At 42.0% G+C, this 25,701-nt stretch overlaps 1 protein-coding gene across 3 annotated transcripts in view; it reads left to right on the forward strand.

The window, feature by feature from the left end:
- Positions 1-25,701, forward strand: part of ints1 (integrator complex subunit 1) — a 39,076-nt gene that overhangs the window by 12,587 nt on the left and 788 nt on the right. For all 3 annotated transcript variants that reach the window (XM_017707501.2, XM_017707500.2, XM_017707499.2), the window contains 41 exons: positions 23-182; positions 285-390; positions 1,022-1,208; positions 1,363-1,508; positions 2,256-2,397; positions 2,662-2,838; positions 3,172-3,280; positions 3,368-3,488; positions 3,640-3,717; positions 3,806-3,963; positions 5,285-5,381; positions 5,711-5,802; positions 5,884-5,944; positions 6,402-6,599; positions 6,705-6,834; positions 7,199-7,378; positions 8,107-8,256; positions 8,796-8,975; positions 9,936-10,040; positions 10,199-10,366; positions 10,470-10,581; positions 11,585-11,743; positions 11,871-12,017; positions 12,124-12,222; positions 12,325-12,449; positions 13,385-13,639; positions 13,728-13,887; positions 14,402-14,533; positions 15,552-15,732; positions 17,170-17,293; positions 17,915-18,045; positions 18,129-18,216; positions 18,954-19,201; positions 20,510-20,639; positions 21,586-21,719; positions 21,993-22,185; positions 23,059-23,180; positions 23,290-23,399; positions 25,173-25,289; positions 25,417-25,487; positions 25,573-25,664. In XM_017707501.2, the coding sequence (XP_017562990.1) occupies positions 23-182; positions 285-390; positions 1,022-1,208; positions 1,363-1,508; positions 2,256-2,397; positions 2,662-2,838; positions 3,172-3,280; positions 3,368-3,488; positions 3,640-3,717; positions 3,806-3,963; positions 5,285-5,381; positions 5,711-5,802; positions 5,884-5,944; positions 6,402-6,599; positions 6,705-6,834; positions 7,199-7,378; positions 8,107-8,256; positions 8,796-8,975; positions 9,936-10,040; positions 10,199-10,366; positions 10,470-10,581; positions 11,585-11,743; positions 11,871-12,017; positions 12,124-12,222; positions 12,325-12,449; positions 13,385-13,639; positions 13,728-13,887; positions 14,402-14,533; positions 15,552-15,732; positions 17,170-17,293; positions 17,915-18,045; positions 18,129-18,216; positions 18,954-19,201; positions 20,510-20,639; positions 21,586-21,719; positions 21,993-22,185; positions 23,059-23,180; positions 23,290-23,399; positions 25,173-25,289; positions 25,417-25,487; positions 25,573-25,664 (5,675 nt within the window). The remainder of the gene's footprint in view (positions 1-22; positions 183-284; positions 391-1,021; positions 1,209-1,362; positions 1,509-2,255; positions 2,398-2,661; positions 2,839-3,171; positions 3,281-3,367; positions 3,489-3,639; positions 3,718-3,805; positions 3,964-5,284; positions 5,382-5,710; positions 5,803-5,883; positions 5,945-6,401; positions 6,600-6,704; positions 6,835-7,198; positions 7,379-8,106; positions 8,257-8,795; positions 8,976-9,935; positions 10,041-10,198; positions 10,367-10,469; positions 10,582-11,584; positions 11,744-11,870; positions 12,018-12,123; positions 12,223-12,324; positions 12,450-13,384; positions 13,640-13,727; positions 13,888-14,401; positions 14,534-15,551; positions 15,733-17,169; positions 17,294-17,914; positions 18,046-18,128; positions 18,217-18,953; positions 19,202-20,509; positions 20,640-21,585; positions 21,720-21,992; positions 22,186-23,058; positions 23,181-23,289; positions 23,400-25,172; positions 25,290-25,416; positions 25,488-25,572; positions 25,665-25,701) is intronic.

Consider the following 25,701-nt stretch of genomic DNA (forward strand, 5'->3'; position numbering starts at 1 on the left):
CGGTCATTTTGTTCTGGTTCAGGTATACATCGAGGACTCTCTTGGGGAACGAATCTGGGTAGATAGCTCCCACTGTAAAACATTTGTAGACAACATTCAGACTGCTTTTACCACCAAGATGCCCCCGAAGAGCATGCTGCTTCAGACTGAAACAGGCCGCTCTGGAGGAGATCTCAGCGCAGGTATGCTTTAAAGACAGTTTGTTTGTTTTTGTTAGTTTCTTCAGGTTATGGAGTAATGTTGTATTCTAGGAAATGTTTTTTTTTTTTTTTTTTTTTTTTCAGGTAACAGCCCTCATCCCTCAACTCCTGATGAAGATGACAATCAGGCTGAGCTCCTGATTGCAGAGGAGAAGCTAAGTCCAGAAGAGGAAGGACAAGTCATGCCCAGGTACCAAACCTTTACAGTAGCACTAGTCTGATCTGCCAGTCTAATCTGATGCAGGTGATCGTAGTCTGTTTCTTATGATATAACCCATAGCTATACATTTCTGTTGGTCTTTTTTAACCTGCTAATTGGTAGTTAAGCAAAACATTGAATTTGAACAGTTTTTCTCCAGCCCCAGTGATTTTGTAATGATTTTGTTTGATGACCAAGGAAAGGGTTCTGTTGATGCTAGCTTATTGCATTTATTGGTCTATAAATCATTGGCTATTCAGGATTGGTTGACACCACAGGGATTACCAGTGTTTGTATAATATATTTCTGTGCTGCATGCTAGGTATTATAGCAGCATCGATGAGCAATATGAAATGTTAAGTTCTGTCACACTCATAAGGTTGGAGGTTACCTTACTGCATAACACAACTAATAACATTGACCTGTAGTTGTAGTCCAGAATTCCCCCTTTAGGTGATCTCAAATAAACTGCTTTGTTGTTTCTGGCACTTTATACCCTTCCATTGTCTGTAAAACAGATAATGCATAGCTACAAACAGTAGTAGTAGTCAACATGAAGCCTAAATCTTTCATACAAAGCTTTGAGATGCTTTGAAACTTACTCTGTTCGTTTTGTATGCAGGTATGAAGAGCTGGCAGAGAGTGTGGAGGACTACGTGCTGGACGTGTTGAGGGACCAGCTGAACCGCAGGCAGCCAATGGACAATGTGTCCAGGAACCTGCTGCGTCTGCTTACAGCCACCTGCGGCTACAAGGAAGTGCGACTGATGGCTGTGCAGAGGCTGGAGATGTGGCTGCAGAATCCAAAGGTGAGAGAAATGATTGGATGACTTCTTTAAAAGCAAATTCCATCATAATTTTCAGATAATAAGCTTTAGGATCAAAAATAAAGACGTGATCCTCTTGTGATATGAAAGTAAGTTATGCCTTCTGTGTTGTGTTGTGTTTGTGGCATCACCATAGCTGACAAGACCAGCGCAGGACCTCCTCATGTCTCTGTGTATGAACTGCAGAACTCACGGGTCTGACGACATGGAGGTGATCTCGAATCTCATCAAGATCCGTCTCAAGCCTAAAGTGCTCCTAAACCACTACATGCTGTGTGTCAGGTCTGCTATGCTGCTCCAGTAGCTCAGTGTTTGTGTGTACAGTACTGTACAAAAGTCAGAGATCATTGTTTCATTTTGTTTTCAGACAATGTGAAAGATGTGCAAACTATATATTTTATATGAAAAGTGCATAAAAGTCTCAACAACAATTTTTTTCAGTATTTAACTTCCATGCTTTTTAGATTTCCTTTTATTTTTTCCAAAAAAAGAGAGAATCTGTCCAGTTTCAGTGCAGATTTTCTTTTTTTTTCTCAATATAAAATCTTATGCACACAGAGTGTTTTAAATGTAATCTCCTGGGAAATCTCTCATTTAGCCATTTAGAAGCACACAAGAAATAGATTTACTTCAATAGATCTTCACTTGTCAATGTTGGTGTCTCTTTGAAGGGGAACATAATGTCAGTGATTCTTTGGGAGCAGTGTTGGCTGTAACTGATTTTAAGGTTGGAAGGGTGGAACAGTTAAAGTGGCAGTAGAGTGCACAAGAGTTAAGCTAGGACAAATAAAATACGGATAGATTTGATATTGTTCATTTTATTGTTGGCTACTTTGGAATTTTCTGTTAAGTAAATGTTTTCTGTTTGTTTTATGAGGCTGAAAAAACATGCTTAATAGTTGTTTTGGCTGGAAAGTAAACGAAAGGGTGTTCTTCGACTTTTCTATAGTACTTTTGTTTTTGAGTCAAGCTGTTTTCACTTACTGTAATATACTGCCTCTTACATGGAATCTGACATTTGCTTCACAGGGAGCTCCTGAATGCACACAGAGACAACCTGGGCACAATGGTTAAACTTGTGATCTTTAATGAGCTGTCCAATGCCAGAAATCCTAACAACATGCAAGTGCTTCATACAGTGTTGCAGCACAGTCCAGAGCAAGCCCCAAAGGTGAGCTTCGTACAGTTAATCAATGCAAACTCTGTCAACTATTACTTTGTCTTTTCTTTATTAATCATTAAATGTGAAATTCAAGTATAACATCAAATTTGATGTAAGTAACATTTGTATACTTAATACTTGTGTACGTAATCCACAAATTGATCATAAACATGAAGTGAGAGTGACTTGTCTTGATGTTTCAGAGGCCACTTGATGTTTCAGAGTGGCTTTGGTCGAACACATAGTCCTACACATTTCTCTTTTTCTGTCCAGTTCCTGGCCATGGTCTTCCAAGACCTGCTGACCAACAAGGACGATTACCTGCGAGCATCACGCGCCCTGCTGAGAGAGATCATCAAACAGACCAAGCACGAGATCAATTTCCAGTCCTTCTGTCTGGGCCTCATGCAGGAGAGGAAGGAGCCCATGTATGCAGACATGGAGTTTAAAGTGAGCAAAATACACACATACAATTGTAGTATATTGTTATTGACTAGTATAACAATGATTTTTGTTTTTTTGATGATTAATGGATTAATTAATCCCTTCTTGTGGAGAAGCTAAACATGACTTTTTAATAACCTGACCTACTCTATTTGTCTCTTACACCATTCCTGCTTTTACTGTTCATCCTAAGTACCTGCTTAGTATTGACAATGAAACAAACAAATGCAGATCGATCATAGAGCACAAATGAGTGCCAGTAATTTTGTTAATTATTAGAAGCATCATGATATTTTGAGTGAAGTATGCTGATATTGACTACTTGTTTTTTCCACATAGGAAAGATTTGTTATCCAGGTGACTGATCTGTTGACTGTTTCCATGATGCTGGGCATCACAGCACAGGTCAAAGAAGCTGGCATTGCATGGGACAAGGGAGAGAAGAAGAGTAAGAGGCCTTTCATGTAATACTGTAGATTTCCTAGTCATTGACTTGGTTCTTCTACTGATGTTACTGTGTTTGTTTTTATGTCAGATCTGGAGGTACTCAGAGCCTTTCAGAACCAGATTGCTGCCATTCAGAGAGATGCCGTGTGGTGGCTACACACTGTGGTTCCTACCATCAGCAAATTAGGGCCTAAAGACTACGTCCATTGGTAAGGGCTGAGGAGAGACTGACAGTCACCCTTGTAATCAGTATAGCCTTATCCCTATTAAAAATGGCATTAGACACATTGTTTATCTTGGACATTTATCATTTCAAATTACCCATATGTTATAAACAGTTTCTTTGTCTGCTGTCCTCAGCCTCCACAAAGTGCTGTTCACAGAGCAGCCTGAGACATATTACAAGTGGGATAACTGGCCTCCTGAAAGTGACAGAAAGTAAGCCCTCATCCTCCTGCATTCAACATACTGTCACTAGTTTATAATGTTTGCAGCTGATTGCATCTTTCTCCGTCTGTCTATCCAGTTTCTTCCTGCGGCTGTGCTCAGAGGTCCCTTTGCTGGAGGACACGCTGATGCGCATTTTGGTGATCGGCCTGTCTCGAGACCTGCCCCTGGGCCCAGCTGATGCCATGGAGTTGGCTGATCACTTAGTGAAGAGAGCTGCAGGGGTCCAGTCAGATGGTAGCATCACTCGCTCACTCGCTCGCTCGCTCACTCACTCACTCACTCACTAGTTCCACCAGGACATGAAACAGCAGCAGACAAGCAAGACAATAAACACAACAAATGCAGACAATAAGCTATACAGTATAGCATACAAACTATACAGCCATGGACAGTAGAGACTAGGTAGTAAACTCTTGATAATGTACTATTGTATGTATTATTAGTACACACTGAAAGCTAAAAATAGTCTGTTGTCGTTACATTGTCCTTAACAAGTTTAAACACGGTCAAAGTGCAGATGATGTGCATAGATTAAAGTGTCTATGCATATAAAGTGAGCGAGATATAAATACCTCACTTGTGAAGTGACTGGGTGCAGTAAGAAGATGAAAGTGAGAAAAGAGGTAGAGCAGAGGTTCCCAACCACAAATATAATGATATCGCATCTGCATGGTGGAAAAATACAGAGGGGAAATGCAGGGCAAAAGATCTACTGTAGATCTTTCCAAAGGAGCTACATGTGTAAGAGAGAATCGCCAGTAGTGGCACATTTAAAGTAATTTACGAAATTTCTACCAGTTTTTCTACCAATTTAAATGTTGGCTGATATAGTTTCTCACAACATCCAGCGCTAACCCGGAAATACAGGCAATACAAAGAGATGCATGCAATTATTAACTATTCTAAATGATGCAGCTATTTATATGCCATGCACAGCTGTTTAGTTTAGTATCCCCGTTTTTTGCTGCTTCTCACATTAGAATCATGTACAAAATAGTAGGTTTAGTGGGGCGTGATTGTCTGGTGGGTCTACATAGGTTAACCATGTGCATCATGGCATCATACATGATGTTGCAGGTTAGGATGCTCTCTGTGGTGCTTCCTTAGAAGCACTGTTGTTGTTTCTTCACTAAGGAGGAGCTGTTCAGGGACCAGGAGATGTCACATTAAATCCCAGGAACTTCAAGCTGTGCCTTAGTGTGCATGAGAAAAGGTCTGTGGGGCACTTGTGTCCTTCTGAAGTCTACAGTCATCTTTTTTGTTATGCTGACATTCAGAGAGATTGTTGTCCTCGCACCAGGATTCCAGCTGTGTCACCTCCTCTCTGTAGGCTGTGTAATCATTGTTTGAGATGAGCCTCACAGCTGTAGTGTCCTCTGCAAACTTGATCCAGCTCATCAGTAAATAAACAGGGTTAGTAGGTTCATTAGAGCAGGGAGTCTGCCAGACTGTTCTGGTCATCGGCCTTGCAGTACCAGAAATGGAAATTGATGGTATGGAATCTCACTCTGCTGTCGTTTATAGATTTTGAGTTATGTCTCTGACTGTGTTGTAGATCTGGATGTACTACGTGTGGAGAGGATTCAGCTTATAGATGCCGTGCTGAACTTGTGTACATACCATCACCCAGAAAACATCCAGCTGCCTGCAGGGTAATAGTCATTATTTTTCACTGTCCTTTGTGGTCAGCCTCCATTTTGACCTCCCTTTATTACCTTTATTCTGTTCCTTCTACTCAATATTCTTCCTAATCCTGATGCTGAAGAAAAATGAAGCTAAATCAGGCAGGTTAGAGCAAAGAAAACTCAACTGTACGATGCACAGGATTGCGTAACTGTACTTTCTGCTAGTTTGTGATGCAAACATTGTAGCCATGTTGTTCTTTTGTGGTCTGACTGACTGGTAGCTTTGCTCAATACTCACATTATGGTCAGTTTATGTTGATTTAGGGTGAAGTGAAATGTTACCAATTCCATTACAGGTATCAACCCCCAAATCTGGCCATATCTACACTTTACTGGAAAGCCTGGCTCCTGTTGCTTGTGGTCGCAGCCTTTAACCCACAGAAAATTGGTGAGACCTTCAGAGTTTTGCAGTTCTCAGACCTCATAAACACCTCAGTGCTCTGCCTCATGTCACTCATTTGCTTTGCAGGTCTGGCAGCATGGGACGGTTACCCCACTCTGAAAATGCTCATGGAGATGGTCATGACCAAGTGAGGGAATATGTATTGGTTTTTTTTCTTCACAGTCAGATGTCAAAGCCGGGTCTTTGTCCCTGTCTGAACAAAATCTTATATCTCCATTTTTCATTTTTTTGAAATCATTTAAAAATACCAGGTGCTTTTTACGGTGTATGAAAAGTTTTACGAGAACTACCTCTGTCTTTTTTCCTTTCTCTTGTGAAGTTATTATTTTGGATATATGAGGTTTTGGTCTGACAGCCAGAACTGTATTTATATACACATATACAAACAAACAGTGCTTAGTAGTATTGGCCCTGAATCTGAATCCATCGAAAAGCTTCAACGCTTCAATTACAATTTCTGTTAAATATTAGTTGTAAGTTGAGCTTCATTACCTGGAATTAGGTTAAGCATAACATATTATGGATACTGCTTTCCCACTGGGCTAGCTAGCTGTGCATAACTGTAATGCTCATCCTATCCATAGCAACTATTCCTACCCACCATGCACGGTGGCTGATGAGGAGACGAAGACAGAGATGATTAGCCGTGAGCTACAGATCTCCCAGAAGGAGCGACAGGAGATCCTGGCCTTCGAGAGTCACCTGGCAGCTGCCTCCACCAAGCAGACCATAACAGAGAGCAACAGCCTGCTGCTGTCTCAGCTCACCAGCCTGGAGCCAAAGTACGAGTATTTTTCCTGTACTTACTCATACATAGCTGTCATTCCTAGCTGTCATTGCCTATATGTTAACTGAAATTAATGTCGTTTTTATTCTCTTCATCTCAGAGGCCCTCCACGCAGACCCCCGCCACACATCCAGGAGCAGGTCAAGAGTCTAAATCAGTCCCTCCGCCTGGGCCACCTGCTGTGCCGCAGCCGCAACCCAGATTTCCTGCTCAACATCATTCAGAGACAGGTTGGACCATTCATGCCCATGTAGCTGCTAAGATGTGTATGGGTACTCAGTACTCAGTTAACCATCATTTCAAGGATACCCATTCTTCTTTCCTGCAGTTAACCATTCTCCATTCATCAACCCTTATGGATACTAGAATATTAGAATTAGTCTGAATGCCCATGCACAGTTGCTGCCATTTGTAGCTCCCAAAATTTGCATGTAAGCTTGGTATCAATATTGGTTTGGTATTGAGTTATGATGTAGACCTAAAAATGTTACCAGTATTATCTCAGAATTTTCACACTGGTGCATGCCTCCTTCTCACTGTATTGCCTTTGTGTTATATCATTATTGTATCAGCTAAATTCCCCGTTTCCTCCAGGCATCTTCTCAGTCTATGCCATGGCTGGCTGACCTGGTGCAGTCCAGTGAGGGGTCCTTAGATGTCCTGCCTGTTCAGTGCCTGTGTGAATTCCTGCTCCATGATGCAGCTGATGACACACCATCTGCTGATGATGAAGACGAAGGAGAGAGCAAAGAGCAGAGAGCAAAGAAAAGACAGGTACTACTTTTATAGGAATATGGAAAGCAACACTGATTTATATAATTCTTATGTTTTCTTCTGCTTTCCTGACAAAGTTTTGTCTGCAAGCTCATTCCACAGTTGATACTGAACCAACTCCAGAATGTAGGGGGGTGTACAGCTTTTTGATTGGATATACAGTTTCTGCATAGCAACCATTCAAACTTTGATTTACACATAGGAATGCTATCCCATAGGAATTAAATTGATTCATTCTTCTTACCATCTGGGATACCATAGCAACCCTTTAGCAACCTTCAGAAAAACCATAGCAACCACTTAACAACACCATAGCAAACACTTACAAAACCACAGCAATCACACACATCAGCACATTAGCAATGACCTGGGATAATACATGAATCACTTAGCAAGACCCTAGCAACCACTTAAGATATGATAACAACTGCTTAGTAAGAGCCTAGAAACCATCTTCAGTACTCAAGCAACTGCTTACCTACAACCTAACAACCCTCCAAAATACAGTAAAAACTAACTAAACTTGCAGCCACCTGGAATACCAGTGAAACTGCCTAGCAGTCTCTTGGTAACCACCTGGAACATCATACCAAACATTTGGCAGAACTCTAGTAATATGAAATGCACATTTCTAATAAAGTCATGAATTCTGTGAAATTAACATATGTGTTATGTCAGTTATTTCTTTTAAGTACTGTTTAGTATTTTTCCTTTCTATCCATGGACAGAGGCAGCAGAAGCAGAGGCAGCTCCTGGGTCGGCTGCAGGACCTGTTGTTGGGGCCTAAGGCAGATGAGCAGACCACTCACGAAGTGCTAGATTACTTTCTGCGCAGACTAAGCTCCTCTCAGGTGGCATCCAGAGTGCTCGCCACGAAGGTAGTTTTAACAACACTGACATGTAGATTTATGTCCATCTTTTAAATTTGTCTCCTTTCAGAGTCCTGTTACTGATGTCATTCATTTTCATGCTTTTTCGGTTCATGTTACATAAGTTCCATACCTCTTGCAAATGTCTTGCGATTAATTCAACATATTAAACTCGTATTAAATGCGTATTAATTTGTCTCGGTAGGTGGGTGCTGTTTTCAGATTAAAACAATTGGGCTGCTTTGCTCCAGTGACCCCGACTAGCTAATTGTCTGGCTCTGTTTGTTTTGCTAACCAGACAGAACAGTGTCTCGCCATGTACACTGTTAACACCAGATGATCTTGTAAATATTTAATATTGTACCCAGGTGGCCTTCGCAAAATGGAAGTTTTATAATAAGAGCATGAAAAGGGCTACAGCACTTTGTAACTTTGATGGCTGATGTTAATTAGCAGAGGGCTATGAGCTAATGTAGTCATGTTGTAGCTGCTTAAGCATTGCATCAGTCCATTATTGCTGATTTCTGATGCTGGTTCTGGGCTTGTAGGGCCTATCCCTGGTGCTGTCAGAAGGGGGGCTGAAGGATGGAGAGGAGAGGGACCAGCCGATGGAGGAGGACTCCAGGGATGCTGAGCTGCTGCCGGCATACCAGTGGCTTCTTCAGGACCTGCCCAAACTGCCACTATTTGACAGTGTGAGGAGCATGACAGCCAGCGCCCTCCAGCAGGCAAGTTTTCCTGTGTTATTACGCCATTATCATGATCATATACGTGTTGTCATTAAAGGTTCTGTCAGTGTTTGCAAGGGAGCTCAAGTTTTAAAACTCACAAGGACTGAACTGAATACCCCCACAAACGCATACTCTGTACACACACACACACACACACACACACTCTCCTCTTTTGATGCTGTCCTTGCACTGGAACATTGCTGCTAAGACTGTGTTTACACTGTGTTTTACTCAGGTACTGTGTATTTCTACCTCTGTAACTGCTGTGCTCATTTATGTTATCTGACTGCATGTACACACATCACAGCATGTTGAATATCTTTGCACCTTATTCCACTACCTCATGCTCAGAAATTAGTGTGGTGTCGGCACTGTCCTGTCTGTTTACTGTGTCTAATGTCTGTTTTATTGATCTCATTTATTGTATATTATTTATACAAATGTGTCTACAGTAAATAATCAGTAGGGATGCACAGGTATGGAGTTTTTGGGTTAGTAAAGGTAAACTAATAACACCTTATTATGACCTGTACCATTACCAATAACTGATCTTTTGTAATAACTGTTTTCTGTAAACATGACCATGTTTAGCAGACACTCTTATCTGGAGTAACTTACAGTGTTGGGGCAGTCTAGTGTTAAGAGTTCTGACCATAAGACTCTTATTGTGGCATTCCTGCCTTGACCAGGAATGAAGCCCTCTAATCTTCCATGTGTTGGGCTTGGTGTTGCCGCTATGCTGTCCATGACTGTTGATGTGTCAGTGCATAAGTGAGCCTAAAAAATACTTTCAGTGTGAGCCCAATAATTGAACAATTGAAAACACAAATGTGAGCTATTACGATTTATCAGCAAACATGTCAGTCGCTGATATATTGTGTACCCGTAATATTCAAAGTTAATTGGTTTTGTCATTAGCAGAAGTGCTGATGTATAATCACATGTCTTTTTCTGAAGGCCATTCACATGGAGACAGATCCTCAGACCATCAGTGCTTATCTGATCTACCTCTCCCAGCATGCACCAGTGGAGGAGCAGGGCCTGCATAATGACCTGGCGCTGGTGAGAATGAATTTTTTCAAGCTTGCAGTGGTGTGACATTTTGGTTGATTGGTAATGCTGGTTTAACGTGCAAGTCAAGTTGAAGGATTCTGTAGGATTTAGGAGTCGCTCTCTTGGCTTACCTGGCTCCTCTGTCTGTGTACGTGTTGTTATGTAAGGATGTTGCCCGGCTGATTGTGGAGCGCTCTACCATCATGAACAGTCTGTTCTCAAGGCACTCATGTAGGCCAGAGTCAGATGCTGTGCTCACTGCCCTCATCTCCATCTTCTCCACCTACATCCGCCGCATGAGGAAGACAAAGGAGGGGGAAGACCTCTACAGTTGGGTCAGCACATTTCAGTTTTATGTATTAATGCACTCTTTTGAAATGTAACTGCCTTTGTTTTGTGTTATACCAGCTGGGTAATTGCTTTTATGCTAAACAACAGTCGGAGTCTCAAGACCAGGTGTTTCTGCGTTGGACCACAGGTGAAACTGCCACCATGCATATCCTGGTTGTCCATGCTATGGTCATTCTGCTCACTCTGGGACCACCTAAGGGTATGCTGCTTCTCTCTGCCTCACACCGTTAAGCTTGGCTTTTTTCTTTTTTTTTTATTGATTGTGTATTTGCTCTTGTAAGAAAAAGCTCCTGGTCAACAAAGTATGTTTTATTCATTTTTAAGTTAAACACATCCTGTACAGAGAATATACTTCTGTACATGCCAATACACACTTACTGGCTATTTTTTTGATGTGACATAATTGGGAAAAAATAAAACATAAAATATGGCTTGTGCACATTCTGGTATTTTGATGATTTATTTTGTATAAGCAGAAAATTTGAAAATGTGCACTAAAATGATAAAGGCCATAGGTTTGTTCCTTGTAGAATATGTTTACTTATTAGAGGATGTTACTTAACCCAGTTTTCTCTCCAAGTTAGTAATGGCGAAACTCACCCACTAGCTAGGTCTTCATCTTTCATATAGTGCTACCAAGCTGGTAGGGTCAGGGCCTGTGCAAGTTTTCTCTAAGTCACATGACATGCCACCACATATTTTCTCACTGCTGCTAAAATAACATCACTGGACAGCGTCTGTGAGAGCTCTAAATACAAATTCTGTTACAGCAGCTAACAGATGACCACATTGGCTAGCATCACACTGAGTGATAGGGTAAACAGGACCATCCTATACATCCAGGGAGAGTGAGGCCAATTATGCTATAGTGGACTCCTCAGCCATGGATGGTTGTGGTATTGGCAGACATCAAACTTGTGATGTCCTGGACGTGCCTTTTTTCACATCTGCTGATGCGCGTTCTTGGGCAGTATTTATATTAATCTTTTCTACCCAAAATAACATGGTTCACATGGTTCACATGGTACAGCTCTGTACCGTTCTCAAATAGTTGATAAGTTATATCCTTTCTGCCTAAAGCACCCATGTCATAGTAGAACTAATGCATTTATCAGAAAACAAATGACCAACCTATATTATTGTACAGTTTTTTCCATTATATGGATTAAAAATGGGCACGTTTGAATATCTTTATAAACCAGGGGAAAGTGACTTCTGCGTTCTGCTAGACATTTGGTTTCCCGATAAAAAGCCACTTCCTACTGCTTTCCTGGTGGACACCTCTGAGGAGGCACTTCTGTTGCCTGACTGGCTGAAGTTGAGAATGATCCGCTCAGAAGTCTCCCGATTGGTTGATGCAGGTAAGCAGTTGCTACCAATTACATAAGAATATAGGACTCTAATTAAGTTCTTCTGTGAGACCGTGAGCATGCACATTCACTCTCTCTCTCACTCTCTCTCTCGCTCTCCCTCTCTCCCTCCTTCCAGCACTCCAAGATTTAGAGCCCCAGCAGCTGCTGCTCTTTGTGCAGTCCTTCGGCATCCCTGTGTCCAGCATGAGCAAGCTTCTGCAGTACTTGGATCAGGCCGTCTCCCATGACCCACAGACGCTGGAGCAGAACATCATGGACAAAAGTAAGGACATCCCGTCCACCTCTTCACTTATAAATAACTAACTATATAAATAATTAATTATGTGTAGCTGATGCTGTATTGTCCTAATGCTGTCTTTCTATAATAGACTACATGGCGCATCTGGTGGAGGTGCAGCATGAGAGAGGTGCCACCGGAGGGCACACTTTCCACAGCTTACTCAGTGCTTCACTTCCTCCCCGCAGAGGTCAGTTATCTTAGAGCCTTTTACTTAATTATTAGTATACCCAGTCTGCATGAATGGATTCTACTCTTTGCTTACATTGCTTTGCTGGTTTCTGTATGGCAGACAGCGCAGAGGTGAGCCGGGCTAAGGTCACAGTAGAGACGCCCCACGGCTCGGTGAAGATGAGAACCTTGGGTCAAGTGCCTGTCATCGGCCCTGAAGACGATCTCACTGGTGTTCTGCTACAGGTGAACAGCACTGATTATGTAGCAGAGAGCCACACTGACCCATATCAGTACCAACAGAAGCAGTTGCGTGCAACTGTTTGAGCACTGAAAATACGTTAACGCACCTTCTACAGGGAGCATAATATGGAATTCTTCTACAAATTTTAACACACAATTTTTATTTATTTCCTAAATTTAACATATTAGAAAAATATTTTTTACACAATCCACATTTTATGTTTTCAGCAAATAGACAGTACTTGTGCGTTAAAATGTGAAGAACGTATGTTTGTTGTAGTAATGTGTGCTTATTTCTCCATAGAAAATCATAGACTGGGGCACCCAAACATTCATACTGTGATTGCTTAAAAAATAGAAAAGTAAAAAGTATTGTCATCAGTATTGTTGACAGATATTTCAAACAGATATTTGATGACATACTTTTTGTACTCCAGATAAGCCCAACATTTAGGTTGCTGGACTAAATTGTCTGCATTTTATCCATTTTTATACACTGATAAACCTACAAAAATCACTGTTATATTTTTTCTCTAATATAAATACATGTGGATTTATCCCAGTTTCTATGAATGTTTACATACCATCGTTGATACCAGCATTGTCAGATACATACATGAAACATATTGGCTGTGGGCATCAGCCCACAATTCCCAGATTGGTACTGATGCCCATATTTACTGAATTAATTTATTAAATGCATTAGTCCAGTGTTTCCATCCAACTGCAGTATTGAATGTCCATTAGCTAATGATTATCAACCACTTCCTGAGCTGAACTCGACACAAAACAAAGCAGTGCAGGCTAGATCTGGAAAACACTGCATTGGTCTTCTGTTCTTTTTGCTGTGGATCATAAATTATTTGGAAATGTTTACATAAGCAAGGCTTACTTCAGTCAGCATTTAGATCCTGTGTTTTTGATGACTCTGTGTGCAGCTGTTCCCTCTGAAGGTGGACCCACGCTGGCCCGCGCCCCCTGCCCGCCCAGTAGCTCTGGCCCTGCAGCAGGCACTGGCTCAGGAGGTGCTGCGTGCACGGCAGGGCCTCAGCCAGCAAAGTGGCACTGCTGCACGTCTCTTGCAAGCCCTGGCAGCCCTCCTCAGCTCCGCCCACGCTGGAGCTCTGGTTATGGCCATGCATCACAGCCACGCCCTCTCATGTCCTTTGCTGCGCCAGCTGCACCTCTATCAGGTATGAGAACTGGACAGGCAGACACAGTATCTCAGTAGTAACTACGTAATCCTCTTACCTGACTTTTCTATATCTCTGTGTCCATCAGCGGTTGGCGTCTCAAGACGTGGTGTTCGCCTCACTCTTCTTTAAAGTGGTCATGCAGATGTTGACATGGTTGGAGAGCTCGGCGGTGGAGGCAGGCCCCCTCAACACCCTGCTGAAATCTCTGGCCGCCCAGTACTCTCACAAGCACCGTGTCACTGATGGTGATAACCCACCTCTCCTTTTCGTCAAAGTCTGTCATGACACTGTCCACACATCCCATACGCACTTATGACAAAAAAGTCATTCAATTATTTTTTTTTAGTTACAAAGCTAAACTTGACAGTGAAGTAGCATGCTAGCATGTTAGCAGCCTCCTAACTATCAGTGTTGCTGTTTTAGTGCACAGCAGTTCCTTTATGTATTTTGTAGCAAGGTATTCATTTAATTATATCATGCTGATAAGCTGCACTGACTTTCATTTATGAAGCCATCACCTTGTGTTGTGGTCAGAAAAATGCTAGCACAGGTATCATAATAGATGAAATGATAACATGCTAACCATATATATTTATTATTAGCAATGTCTTGTTGAAGTTTTTTTTATGTATCAGTTTGAAAAGGCACTCTTTTTAAGTATGCCATGCATACATGCAGCACTAACGTTCATTCATAAACTATGAATAAAATTTTTTTTTTTTTTTTTTTTTTTTTTTTTTTTTTCCTTCCTGGTGTCAGTACGTACAGGCTTCCTGCACCTGGCAGAGGCTCTGGCATACAGGCGGGATTCGGAGGTGGCAGTGAGAGGCATTATCGCCTCCCTTAGGGCTGGAGACAGATGCAATGCCGAACCTGACCTCATCAGAAAAGGTAGCTTACTCATGAAACGAGTATTTCCTAATCTAGTTCTCAAAGGCCTCCAGATCTTCCACATTTAGCTCTATCCCAGCCCCAATCGGTACCTGGCACAGGTGTAATCAGCACTCGGGTAGATCAAATATCTTGATTGTCTGGTGGACCCTGCGGACTGGCTTGAGGAAAACCCCATTCACTGTTTCGCAAACCTGTTTAGGTGCAAGTCTTACAGCACCAAAGTCAGCATAAAATGGCTCCGCTACTTTTCTTTTAGTTGATCTGACCTTAACACTTTACTGCTTTTGAGAATCGGGCCCCAGATTCATTAAGCTTCTTAGAAACAGTTTTGCTGGTGTTAGGCAAGCGTGCCTGCTGTTCTTGGGGTTCTTGCATTCCTCTAATCATCAGTAAAGGCTGTGTCTGCCACATGTGTGGTTTTCAAAACAGCCACTTTAGAACAGCTTGTGCTTAGCGAAGCGCTAACACAAGCAAAGTTAGCCTCTCCAGCCGAACTCTCAGTGACGAACCCCAGTCCTTCTATCTGCTATCTTCACAGCAGACAGATTAACACCATGTGTTGCTGTTGGAGCAGACAGCAGTAATACTCGGCTTCTCCAGACTTCATTGTTTATCTGTTTTTTTTTTTTTTGTTTTTTTTTTAATGACTTTAGCATGTGTCATCTGAAAAGGAACCAGAATGAAGATTAAAACAGCCACACGCAGAGGAAAAAATTCAGGGCCTCTCCAGACTTGTTTATGTCCAGTGAGAGCCACGTTGGGCCTCTGTGACACTGAATGAGAACTCTTTTTAGAAGTGTCTCTTTGGAAAGGCTGGGGGCCGTTAGAGGTTTACTGGAGAACACAATTATAGTGGTTTTTGGTTTTACCGTGTGGGATTGGCGTTGGCCTGTGTTTTTTTGCTGGGTTGTTTTTCAGTCTGGGACCTGGAAGAATTTCACAAGAGTCTGAGGAGATTGGGCAACAGAAAGTGACTACTGTTACATATGATCCTTTGTATGTTTGTGCTTGCCAGTCCTACAGGGACTAATGGAGATGAAGTCCCCATATCTGGAGGAACTGCTATCCCTGCTTATGACCGTCGGTACAGAGACGGGAGCGCCCGGCAACACGACCAACCTTGTTGCCATGGTGATCTCTTTGCTGCTGCAGGAGACAGAGGAGAGAGGGGTGAAGATGGAGACAGACTCTAAAGTGTAAGCAATATCGAACCTGAGAAACATTACACAATTTCCAGGGACCTGCCTGCTGTGATGTAGTAGTTAGGAGGTGCACTGTGAACCAGGTGTTACCTCTATAGTAGGTTCACCTGGTTCACTTAGGATTTTTTTTTTTTTTTGTTTAACGTTTGTTGACCACTTTGTTGATCGATATATTATGAAGCAGTGACAACTACAACCTGCCACACCCGCTCCAGCTAACTTCTGCTTGATTGGCTGGATTAGATGCATTAGTGTTAGGTAAAGGAGGGACAGCATGTTAGATGCAAGATGGAGCTAAACCCTGCTGGAGAGTAGATGTCCAGGAGGAATGTTGGTGACCACTGGTGTAAAGTGTGCACTTTATTTTTATTGTATTTTTTTTTTTTTTCTTCCTGATTTAGTCATGGCTAGCTGCTACCCACATTACATATACTACTAAGCTGGGAGGGTGAAGGCTAGCACTGCTTCCTCCAAGACATGTGAAGCATCACCACATCAACTGTTGATAACACAGCGTCAGCTCAGCATGCTTGGAAGAGAACACTAACAGCCAGTTCTGTTACGTCAGATAAGAGGGTCCTGGTGCGCCACGCTGTCTGTCAGCCATCTGTTCGTTGTCGGAGACCATCAGGATGTCAAAGAGTATCGGTGGCTGACCATCAGTATTAATTTGTGTGGCCATAATAGGGATTAATAGGGATGGCCATTTTATCATTTTTTCCGTATGAATGTCTTAATTTAAAAACATGCAGTATCGTAATATCGAGTTTAGTAATAAAAACAAACACGTACACACGGATGCTCTTAAGGTGCTCTGATAACATGCCAATGTAAAATAAAGGTTGAGATACTCGGTTGATTCATGGAATTAGTTATGAACTTGCACAAACTGCATTTTATTTCATATAACATGTTTAATGCTCAACATTAAACATTAACATGCACCCAGTGCTGCTAGCAGTCCCTAACTTTTTTACCTTCACATTCTAAGTGTACCAGATGATCTATTCGTACTTTGTTTCTTTGCAGGTATTTCGTTTTACAGGCTACCGAAGTTCTTTTTCCTTTTTACACAGGCCAATTAAGTATGTGCATACAGCCATGGGCTTTAGTCTTTACTGTAAAACACAGGAAAACTAGTACGATGCTGACGAAAGTCAGTAATCATTCTGCCTTAGTTAGTCGTTAGTTCCTCTTTTGTCAGGTTGTGTATCTGTTCATTAACGGATGCCCATGTTGGTTAGCAATACTCTGGATGATGGGGAGAGAGAGTGCCATTCTACCCACAGAAAGAGAGCAAGATCAAAGATGAGGCCATCGCTTACATGGCTGTGCCACTTGATCCCCTCAGTAAGCCTTTTTATTTTAATTGTGTGTGTGTGTGTGTGTGCGTGCACATGTGTGCGTATGCATTTGTTTCCATATTAACAGCTTGGAAGGGAAAAGGACCAGTTCCAGCTCAGGGCTGTTGGTTGACTGGCTGGAGCTACTTGACCCTGAGGTGACCTCTGTCTGCTCAGACCTCCAGCAGAAGCTGCTCTTCTCCTTAAACAAGGTGCCTCTGCCTGCACATAAATGGTTATAAGCCTGGACACTTTAGTCAGCATATCGTCACTGATAGAACAAAACTTTTAAGCTCCACTTTAGGTTTTTATCCTCTTTTGTTTTTTTGTTTGTTTTTTGTTTTTTTTGTTTTTACAGAATTTGAAATCACCAGCTGTCCTTAACAAGATGTTAAAATTTCATGATGAGTTGAGTAAAAGAAATAGTGTAAAATGACTTGGAAATAATCATTAATTCCTGTATTAATTCCTGTATTAATTCCTGATAATACTGTATTTTCAGTATTAAGTTGATTTTGCATGTGACCCCTAAACATTGAGCCATACCTTCTTTTTGAGACTGTGAGTGTAATGTTACATCATGTTTGTAACATTGTAACATCATGTAATGTTACATCATGCTCCTAACTCAGCCTGCTTCTTCAGTTTTTCCCATTAAAAATAAAAATAAATAAATAAATAAATAAATTTTTTAAAATACTATTGCCATTTTGGAGATATCGCTGCTGACGGGACAGAAAACTCATAAGTTTCTTTTCGTGTGTGTGTGTGTGTGTGTGTGTGTGTGTGTGTGTGTGCGCGTGTGCATTTTCTATGTGTGTGTGTTCCGGCAGGGTAAAAGTGGAGGAGTGTGTTCAGCACCCTCCTACAGGCCCTACCTGCTGGCCCTGCTCACTCACCAGTCTAATTGGAGCACTTTGCACCAGTGCATCAGCACGCTGCTCAACAGACCAAGAGAGCACAGGTAACAGCACTTGCTTTCCACCCCAACGTTCACTCTCATGTGTACAGCAAGCAGTGAGTGATGTGATATCACTTTTTCTCCAGGGTGGACCCCTCCTCAGCTCTGGACTTCCTGTGGGCCTGCAGTCACATCCCTCGCATCTGGCAGGGCAGAGACCAGAAAACTCCACAGGTAAGACCAGATGCCCCAGCAGCAGCAAATTAATGTAATGGTTTAGTCAAATGTCCTAATGTGGTTTGCTAGAAATGGAAACTAGCAACTATTCATTCTCATGTTAAATACAGTACAGTTTTGGTACAGGTGTACCTGCAGCATTCAAATACAGCATGAATGTGCTTACCTGTCTCACAATGTACAACATAAAACTGCAGCAAAGATCTGCCAAAATAAAAACAAGAAATTGGCCAAGTTCCGATTTTGTTTTTGAGCATTGGTCACTCACATACAGAATCACCATACAAAACACCCAAAAAATGACCTTTTCTTCACTCTTCACAAAAGGGTAAATGACAGGGTAAATGTATAGAACAAAGGCTGAATAAAGGTGTTGTTCTAGTTAACTCTGTTTACTATACTAGGCTTTCAACGAGCCCAAGGGAGCTATGATAAATTGGGGGGAAAAGTAAAAATATGGCTCAATGAAAAATGAGCTTACCTGCCCCTGGAATATTGGAGAGTTCTCATTTGTGCCAGTGACCAATTTCTTCACCAAAAGTCGTTTCAGAGCAACATCACCAGTGTCACTCTGAGTCTTTTCCAATGTTTGCCGATTCCAGTTGTACTAGTTTGTCTGTCTAATGCTTATACTCTCCAGAAACGAAACATATTTTCTCAGGTTTGTACTCTTTAAAACCTGAAATTTAAACTGTTTAATTGAGTTTGCTGCAATAACCCTGCTCCCTTTACAGAAGCGTACCGAGAAGTTTGTGTTGAAGCTGACCTCTGATGAGCTAATCAGTTTGGTGGACCTGATTCTGTGTGAATCGGAGCTGAGCTGGCGGGACACAGGCCAGGCTAAAGACGCACTGGATCAGGCCTCCTGTTCCCTCATCCAGTCCCGCTTACCCCTGCTCCACAGCTGCTGCCACGGCGACCTGCAGAGCATCCGCAACGTCTCCGAATACCTTATCAACTGCATCAAGAAGTGGGGAGACAGGTATGGGTACTGCGGTTTTTCCCACTTATACACCCAGTGCACGGTCAATTTAAGCAGTGATCATTCCCTTTCAGAATTACCATCTAAAAACACCTCAAATATAACCTTTTCTTCACAAAGGGGTAAATGACCGGGTAAACATTCAATGCAAAGGCTGAATTAAACTTTTTTTACTATTTACTACAATATTCTTTCAACAAGCCAGTTTCTTCAACAAAAGTCTTGTTTCAGAGCAATGTCACCAGTGTCACACAGAGATCAGCCATAGCCCCAAGTCACTGCCTGCCTTGTTGCAGTCCATACTTTTATAGAGACTCACACTTAACAAAGCAGACAAATGTACTGATAACGTTCTACTCTGCACAGATACTAATACTGCCACTCAGTGAAGTTTGTGAGCTGGCCACACTGTAATTAGTTCTTGTGGTGTGAAATGAAAATTGGGGGAAAGCTGCCTGTTACTCTGATCTTGGGCAGCTTCTCCGCCACAAGCTGATGAAGGCAGAGGGGATTAATTCTGAGGCCTCTTTCTCTCGCCCGTGCTGTGACTAGGCCCTCGATGGGGCCTGTCCAAGATCACAGGGCAGCTCTTTTTAGCGAAGCCCGGCCCCTCTTTCATCATCATGCCTTTGCTTATTAAAGCTCCTTAACAAGCAGAGGACTTCAGCCAAGGTCGGGTGCGGGAAATTAATGGCGAGAATCACAATATTTTAAGTCAGGCTAAGCTGTCTAGCTGCTAGCGGTGAAAATTAGGGTGGGCATAAAAACCAGGGCGCAAAGCAAATGTTTGGCCTTGTGTAGGATAAACAGTTTTCTGTCAGCTTGGCGTTCACTCTGTGTAAAGCTCTTTGAGAGAACAATACTAGATTAGCATGGGTAAGCCACAATTGGTCTACAAAGCGTGGAAAAGAAGCAGGGTTCGGACATGGCGCCAGCTGTTATTGCTGCGTGTTCTTTTAGTCAAGTAATAACACACAGGCTTTGTTGGGAGTACAATGTCATCTCAGAGTGGTATTTATTGCCTCTCTCCTTCCAGAGCAGGGATCCTGTCCCATCTGTGTTCTTTGGCATTATCGTTTGTCCCTGTGGACTCTTAAGTTCGTCTGTCCTGGCTTTAGTCTGACCCAGTTAGAAGAGCATAGCAGGGTTACTGCTTTCTTTCTTGCTTGCTTGCTTTCGTCTATATGATGTGTTAGAAGTGTGCAAACGCTTCACTCGGCATTCAACTGCACTTCACAGACTAGTTCAGGACATTTGTTTCACCATGTTTCAGAGAGGCTGAAGTTGCAGGTTCTTGTTTTTTTGCAGTGTGATGAGCAGGAGGTGTGAGAACCTGCTGCTGCAGATCTACCTGCACTTCCCTGAGGTCATCCAGCATGTGCGTTTGCCTGATGCTACGCTGAGCGGCGAGGCTGCTGCTGACGGAAGCACCTGCAAGGTACCAACCAAGACGCCAAGGCTGCTTAAAACAGTCATGTGCTTCTTGAAGAAATGGTTTAGAGAGAATTTTCCTCTTTGCTAAAATACCATCCCATACCTTAAGACAGCAGAATCTTAGCTAGACAGACACAATAGAAGAACATTGATCAAAACTTTTGTCTGTTTTTGTAGATAGATCTTACAATGTCCAAAACCACAGAAATAAGTCTATTTGAGTTTATTTAATAATTCAGAGCAGTTTGAGGCAAGTGTGATGATTTACAGTTGGCACAGTGCTAACTGGTAGGCTGTAAGCTTCCCTTACTCCTTAGCTACCTTTGCGTTTAGGCTTGAACTGCAGAACTAAAGTAGCAAGCTTCAGTCACCAAACATGTTTTGACCCCCGAACTACATTTGGAGAAAGAGTTTTGCCTTAAAGTCCTTTTTAAAGGGGAAAGCTCAAGCATTAAAATGTAAACACAGTAAATCAGAATGGTTTGATGTGAAATGGGTCATTGTACAGAAATGTTTTGATTTCTTTACACTGGTGGTGAAAGGAACCCAGAGGTTGCAATGTTTACACCAGTAATGTAGCAATTTTATTTCAATCCAAAACCACCAGTGAACCTACACTAAATAGTGAGAAATCAGAAAAGTTCATTAATAACTTATATGGCACTCTTTCTCTTAACTGATAAAATAATTTTCTTGTGGGAATATTGTGTCTGCACCAGTATAGCAGGAAGCATATTCATAACTACTTTGTATAATAACTCTCTGTAAAGTAGTCATGTGAACAATTCTGACATCAGTTTCACAACAAACCACTCTAAATGATTTTGTTTACATCTTAACAAATTAAACTATGCATTAAATGTCAAAAATCGGAGGAATTTCCCTTTAAAGCTGTCTTTAAGAAAAAATGAGTGTTAAGCATCATGACAGGTGGGTCTTTGTTCTTACAGCTGGACGTTCTAGTGCATCGTCTCATCACCCTTCTGGCTGATACGGGAGATTCCAAATCAGCTGAAAGCCGTGTCTCTGATGCTAACCTTGCCTGCAGGAAGCTCGCTGTGTCCCACCCCGTGCTTTTGCTCAGGTGCGCAACACAGTTCACATTTACTACACACAGAGTCCAGGTAAAGGAAAACCTTCTCCCCAAAATGTGGCCAGTGGGGCCCAGACTGCTTTGTTTTAATCACAAGATAATTGGCCCCTCCTGTAATCTAAGCAGCATTAACATTTTGAGTATTCTTTTAAATTATAAACAGTAAATTATAAACAATAAAGTACTTGGCTCACCACAAGTAATGGTGTTTAGTGATATGTAGTTGTCTTCTGGTGATGGCAAGAAAATTATGTCTCTCTTCAGGCACCTGCCTATGATCGCTGCCCTATTGCATGGCCGGATCCACCTGAACCTTCAGGAGTTCAGGCAGCAGCACCACCTGACCTTCTTCAGCGATGTGCTGGCCATCCTAGAGCTGCTGCAGCCACTAGTCTTCCATTCAGACCACCAGAGGGCGCTGCAGGACTGCCTGCTTTCCTTCATTAAAGTGCTGCAGGTACTACAGTGGGAGTCAGTGAGCTCGTCAGAGTCAGTTTTGCTTTAAAAGATTTATTTTTAGTCAATTTTCTGAACTGTAGTTCGAAATTGGAACATGGTGGCTGCACGTTTCCTCCTCAGCAGGGTATTTAAGATTTATGAGTCTACACGAGAACTCAAAAATACTTGATTACATTGTTTTTGAGAAAAACATAACATTGTGAGTCTCTGTACTGCACGACATATGAAGCACAAAGTTGTGTCGAATGGCTTGGTGGTGTGTTGCAAATGCAACAACACAATGTCTTTCTAACTGCGTTTTCATGCCCGAAAGCCCTAAACCAGGGTTCATTTTTTTGTTAGATTCTTTACGCTTGTTGTCCAGTTAGCTGACTTCACCATTGTGGTCAATTCAGCACGTAGCCTTTTCCGTTTTAAAGGAGAAAATGAACGTCCTCTCTCTCTTCCTCTCTCTTCCTCTACGAAAGCAAAGGACGCGTTTTTTCAGGTTGACTCGACTTTTTCATCAAATTGCAATTAAATATTTTGTCTACTCCTCTCCCTGCTCATTTTTACTCTCCTGATTCTTCTTCTTCTTCTCTTGTTTAATGGCTGATAATAGCTTGCCTCGTCTTCCTGTAACTGGCCCAAAAGTCCAAAAAAAGTGATCATTTTACAAAAGCTCCATTTTCATTGACCTCAGGTGGCATTTGTGTGTTGAGTACATTTAAAAAAAAAAAAAAAAAAAGTTCAATACTAATGGAAAGTCTTTTTTTTTTTTTTTAATTGCATTCAAAATTTGCTTTGATTGTACTGATTGTTGATATTTGATAAATATATGGTCATTTTACATAACACATCAGTAGTGATGTAAAATCTGTTTTCCTTGCAGAACTTCAGGAGATTGTCCCGTATGCCAATCATTACAAAATTTGTGCAGTTCATTCAGAAATACATAACCCACGACGCAGCAGCTGCTGTGCCTTATCTTCAGAAGCACTCTGGTGTCCTACAGTAAGTCTTGCTCTAATTTTTTAATTAAGGTAACCTATTTGTACTTGATTCAAGTATGTTGTTTAAAATGAGCATCACCTGCACACTCACACTTGTCTGTGTCTATTAGGGGACTCTCCTCAGAGAATCCAGATTTGGTGCAGCTGAAGTCTCTGCTGGCTGGTCTTACTCTGCCTGTGAAGACGGGATCCTCAGAGATCACTGCAGACGAGAGAGATGGTAGCTTACTTTGTAGCTTATGTCAGAATAACAAATGACCATTTTTAACTTTTATTAAAGAAATGGTTCCACGAAAAATCAGATTTACACAATGTTCCACTTACCTTTTGATCAAAACATGTTTGGAGTCCAAATATTGCCTCCTTAGTTTAGAACCAGAGCAATGATGCTAACATTGCTAACAAACACTGGAACTGAGTCACCCAGATTGTTTCTGTAAAAACACATTAACAGAACTTCCATCAGCCCACTCAAACTGCATGCAGGTCTTCAGTAAGGTAGAACCAACATGTCCTGTGGTTTAGGACAAAGTATGACCTTCCGAGAGCTAATAATATTAACAAAATTGCAGGCAACCTGTTTAGATAACTACACTATATTGCCAAAAGTATTCAGTCACCCATCCAAATCATTGAATTCAGGTGTTCCAATCACTTCCATGGCCACAGGTGTATAAAACCAAGCACCTAGTCCTGCAGACTGCTTCTACAGACATTAGTGAAAGAATGGGTCGCTCTCAGGAGCTCAGTGAATTCCAGCATGGTATCGTGATCGGATGCTACCTGTGCAACATTCAGATCAGCTCAAGAACAGCGTAGAGAGATGGAATGGGTTGGAATGGGTTTCCATGGCCGAGCAGCTGCATCCAAGCCTTACATCACCAAGCACAATGCAAAGCGTCGAATGCAGTGGTATAAAGCGCCGCCACTGGACTACAGAGCAGTGGAGACGTGTTCCCTGGAGTGACATCACGCTTCTCCGTCTGGCAATCCGATGGATGAGTCTGGGTTTGGCAGTTGCCAGGAGAACAGTACTAGTACAAGTGTAAAGTTTGGTGGAGGGGGGATTATGGTGTGGAGTTGTTTTTCAGGAGTTGGGCTCGGCCCCTTAGTTCCAGTGAAAGGAACTCTTAAAGCTTCAGCACCAAGAGACTTTGGACAATTTCATGCTTTCAACTTTGTGGGAACAGTTTGGGGACGGCCCTTCCTGTTCCAACATGACTGCCCACCAGTGCACAAAGCAGGTCTACAAAGACATGGATGAGCCAGTTTGGTGTGGAAGAACTTGACTGGCCTGCACAGAATCCTGACCTCAACCCGATAGAACACCTTTGGGATGAATCAGAGTGGAGACTGCGAGCCAGGCCTTCTCAACCAACATCAGTGTCTGACCTCACAAATGCGCTTCTGGAAAAACAGTCAAAAATTCCCATAAACACACTCCTAACCCTTGTGGAAAGCCTTCCCAGAAGAGTTGTTATAGCTGCAAAAGGTGGGCACACATCATATCCAACGCTATGGATTAAGAATGGGATGTCACTCAAGTTCGTATGCATGTGAAGGCAGATGAGTGAATACTTTTGGAAATATAGTGCAGGCCTATATTCACAACTACTTCAGGGGTGGGAGTGCAGATCTTGAATCTGTATTTGTGACCATGACATAAATATGATGGAAACTGATCTGTGATCACCCCTCCGTTGCGAGTACCCTGGTGTTGTCTGAAATTGCTGCCTGTAGTGAAAGAAGTTCTGGGGATCATTTTTTATTTTGTATTTTTATAGTAACACTTTGAGCAATTAAATGACAGTTGAGTTCTAATGTTTGTTTGCAATGTTAGCCATGCAAATCTAGTTCTAAACTAAAGAAGTAAAATGTGCACTCTAAACATATTGGTTGACCGACTACATCGGGAGTAAGTGGAAAACTGGGTTAATTAGATTTTCCCCCAAACTATATTCCTATAAGTATATATTTTCTTCTTTTGTCCTAGCTGAAGAATCATCCTCTGGTTCCCTGCCCCTGGTCAGTATTTCAGCCTCAACCCCTCTCACCTCAGCAGACATGACCAAATACCTGAAGAAGATCTCTAGAGGGGAAGCCACTGAAGGTGAGCCATAAAATCTCTTGTGTAACTTGAATTGAAATGGACATGGTAATAATTCAGCTTCCACTAATTACTTGGCTGCAGTTATTGCTGGACAAAAATAACCTTTATGCTTCGTTGCTTTTCCCAGATGTGCTGGAGGTCTTAACTGAGGTGGATGAGAAATCCAAGAGGAATCCTGAAATAATCCAGTATTTTGTGGTAAGCCTGCTTAATAAAGTCCCTCAGTAAAGAATATATGGGAGGAAAAATTTCATGTTGCATAATATTCAGTTTATCTTTTCAGAATGACCTGCAGAGACTTATGAGCTCACCAGAGGAACTGTGTCGCAACATGGCCTTCAGTCTAGCACTGCGCTGCATTCAAAACACTCCCAGGTAAGTTAGCGCTTTCAAACCATTTAATATACACACA

The sequence above is a fragment of the Pygocentrus nattereri genome, chromosome 27, assembly GCF_015220715.1.
Source record: "Pygocentrus nattereri isolate fPygNat1 chromosome 27, fPygNat1.pri, whole genome shotgun sequence".
NCBI classification, from domain to species: Eukaryota; Metazoa; Chordata; class Actinopteri; order Characiformes; family Serrasalmidae; genus Pygocentrus; species Pygocentrus nattereri.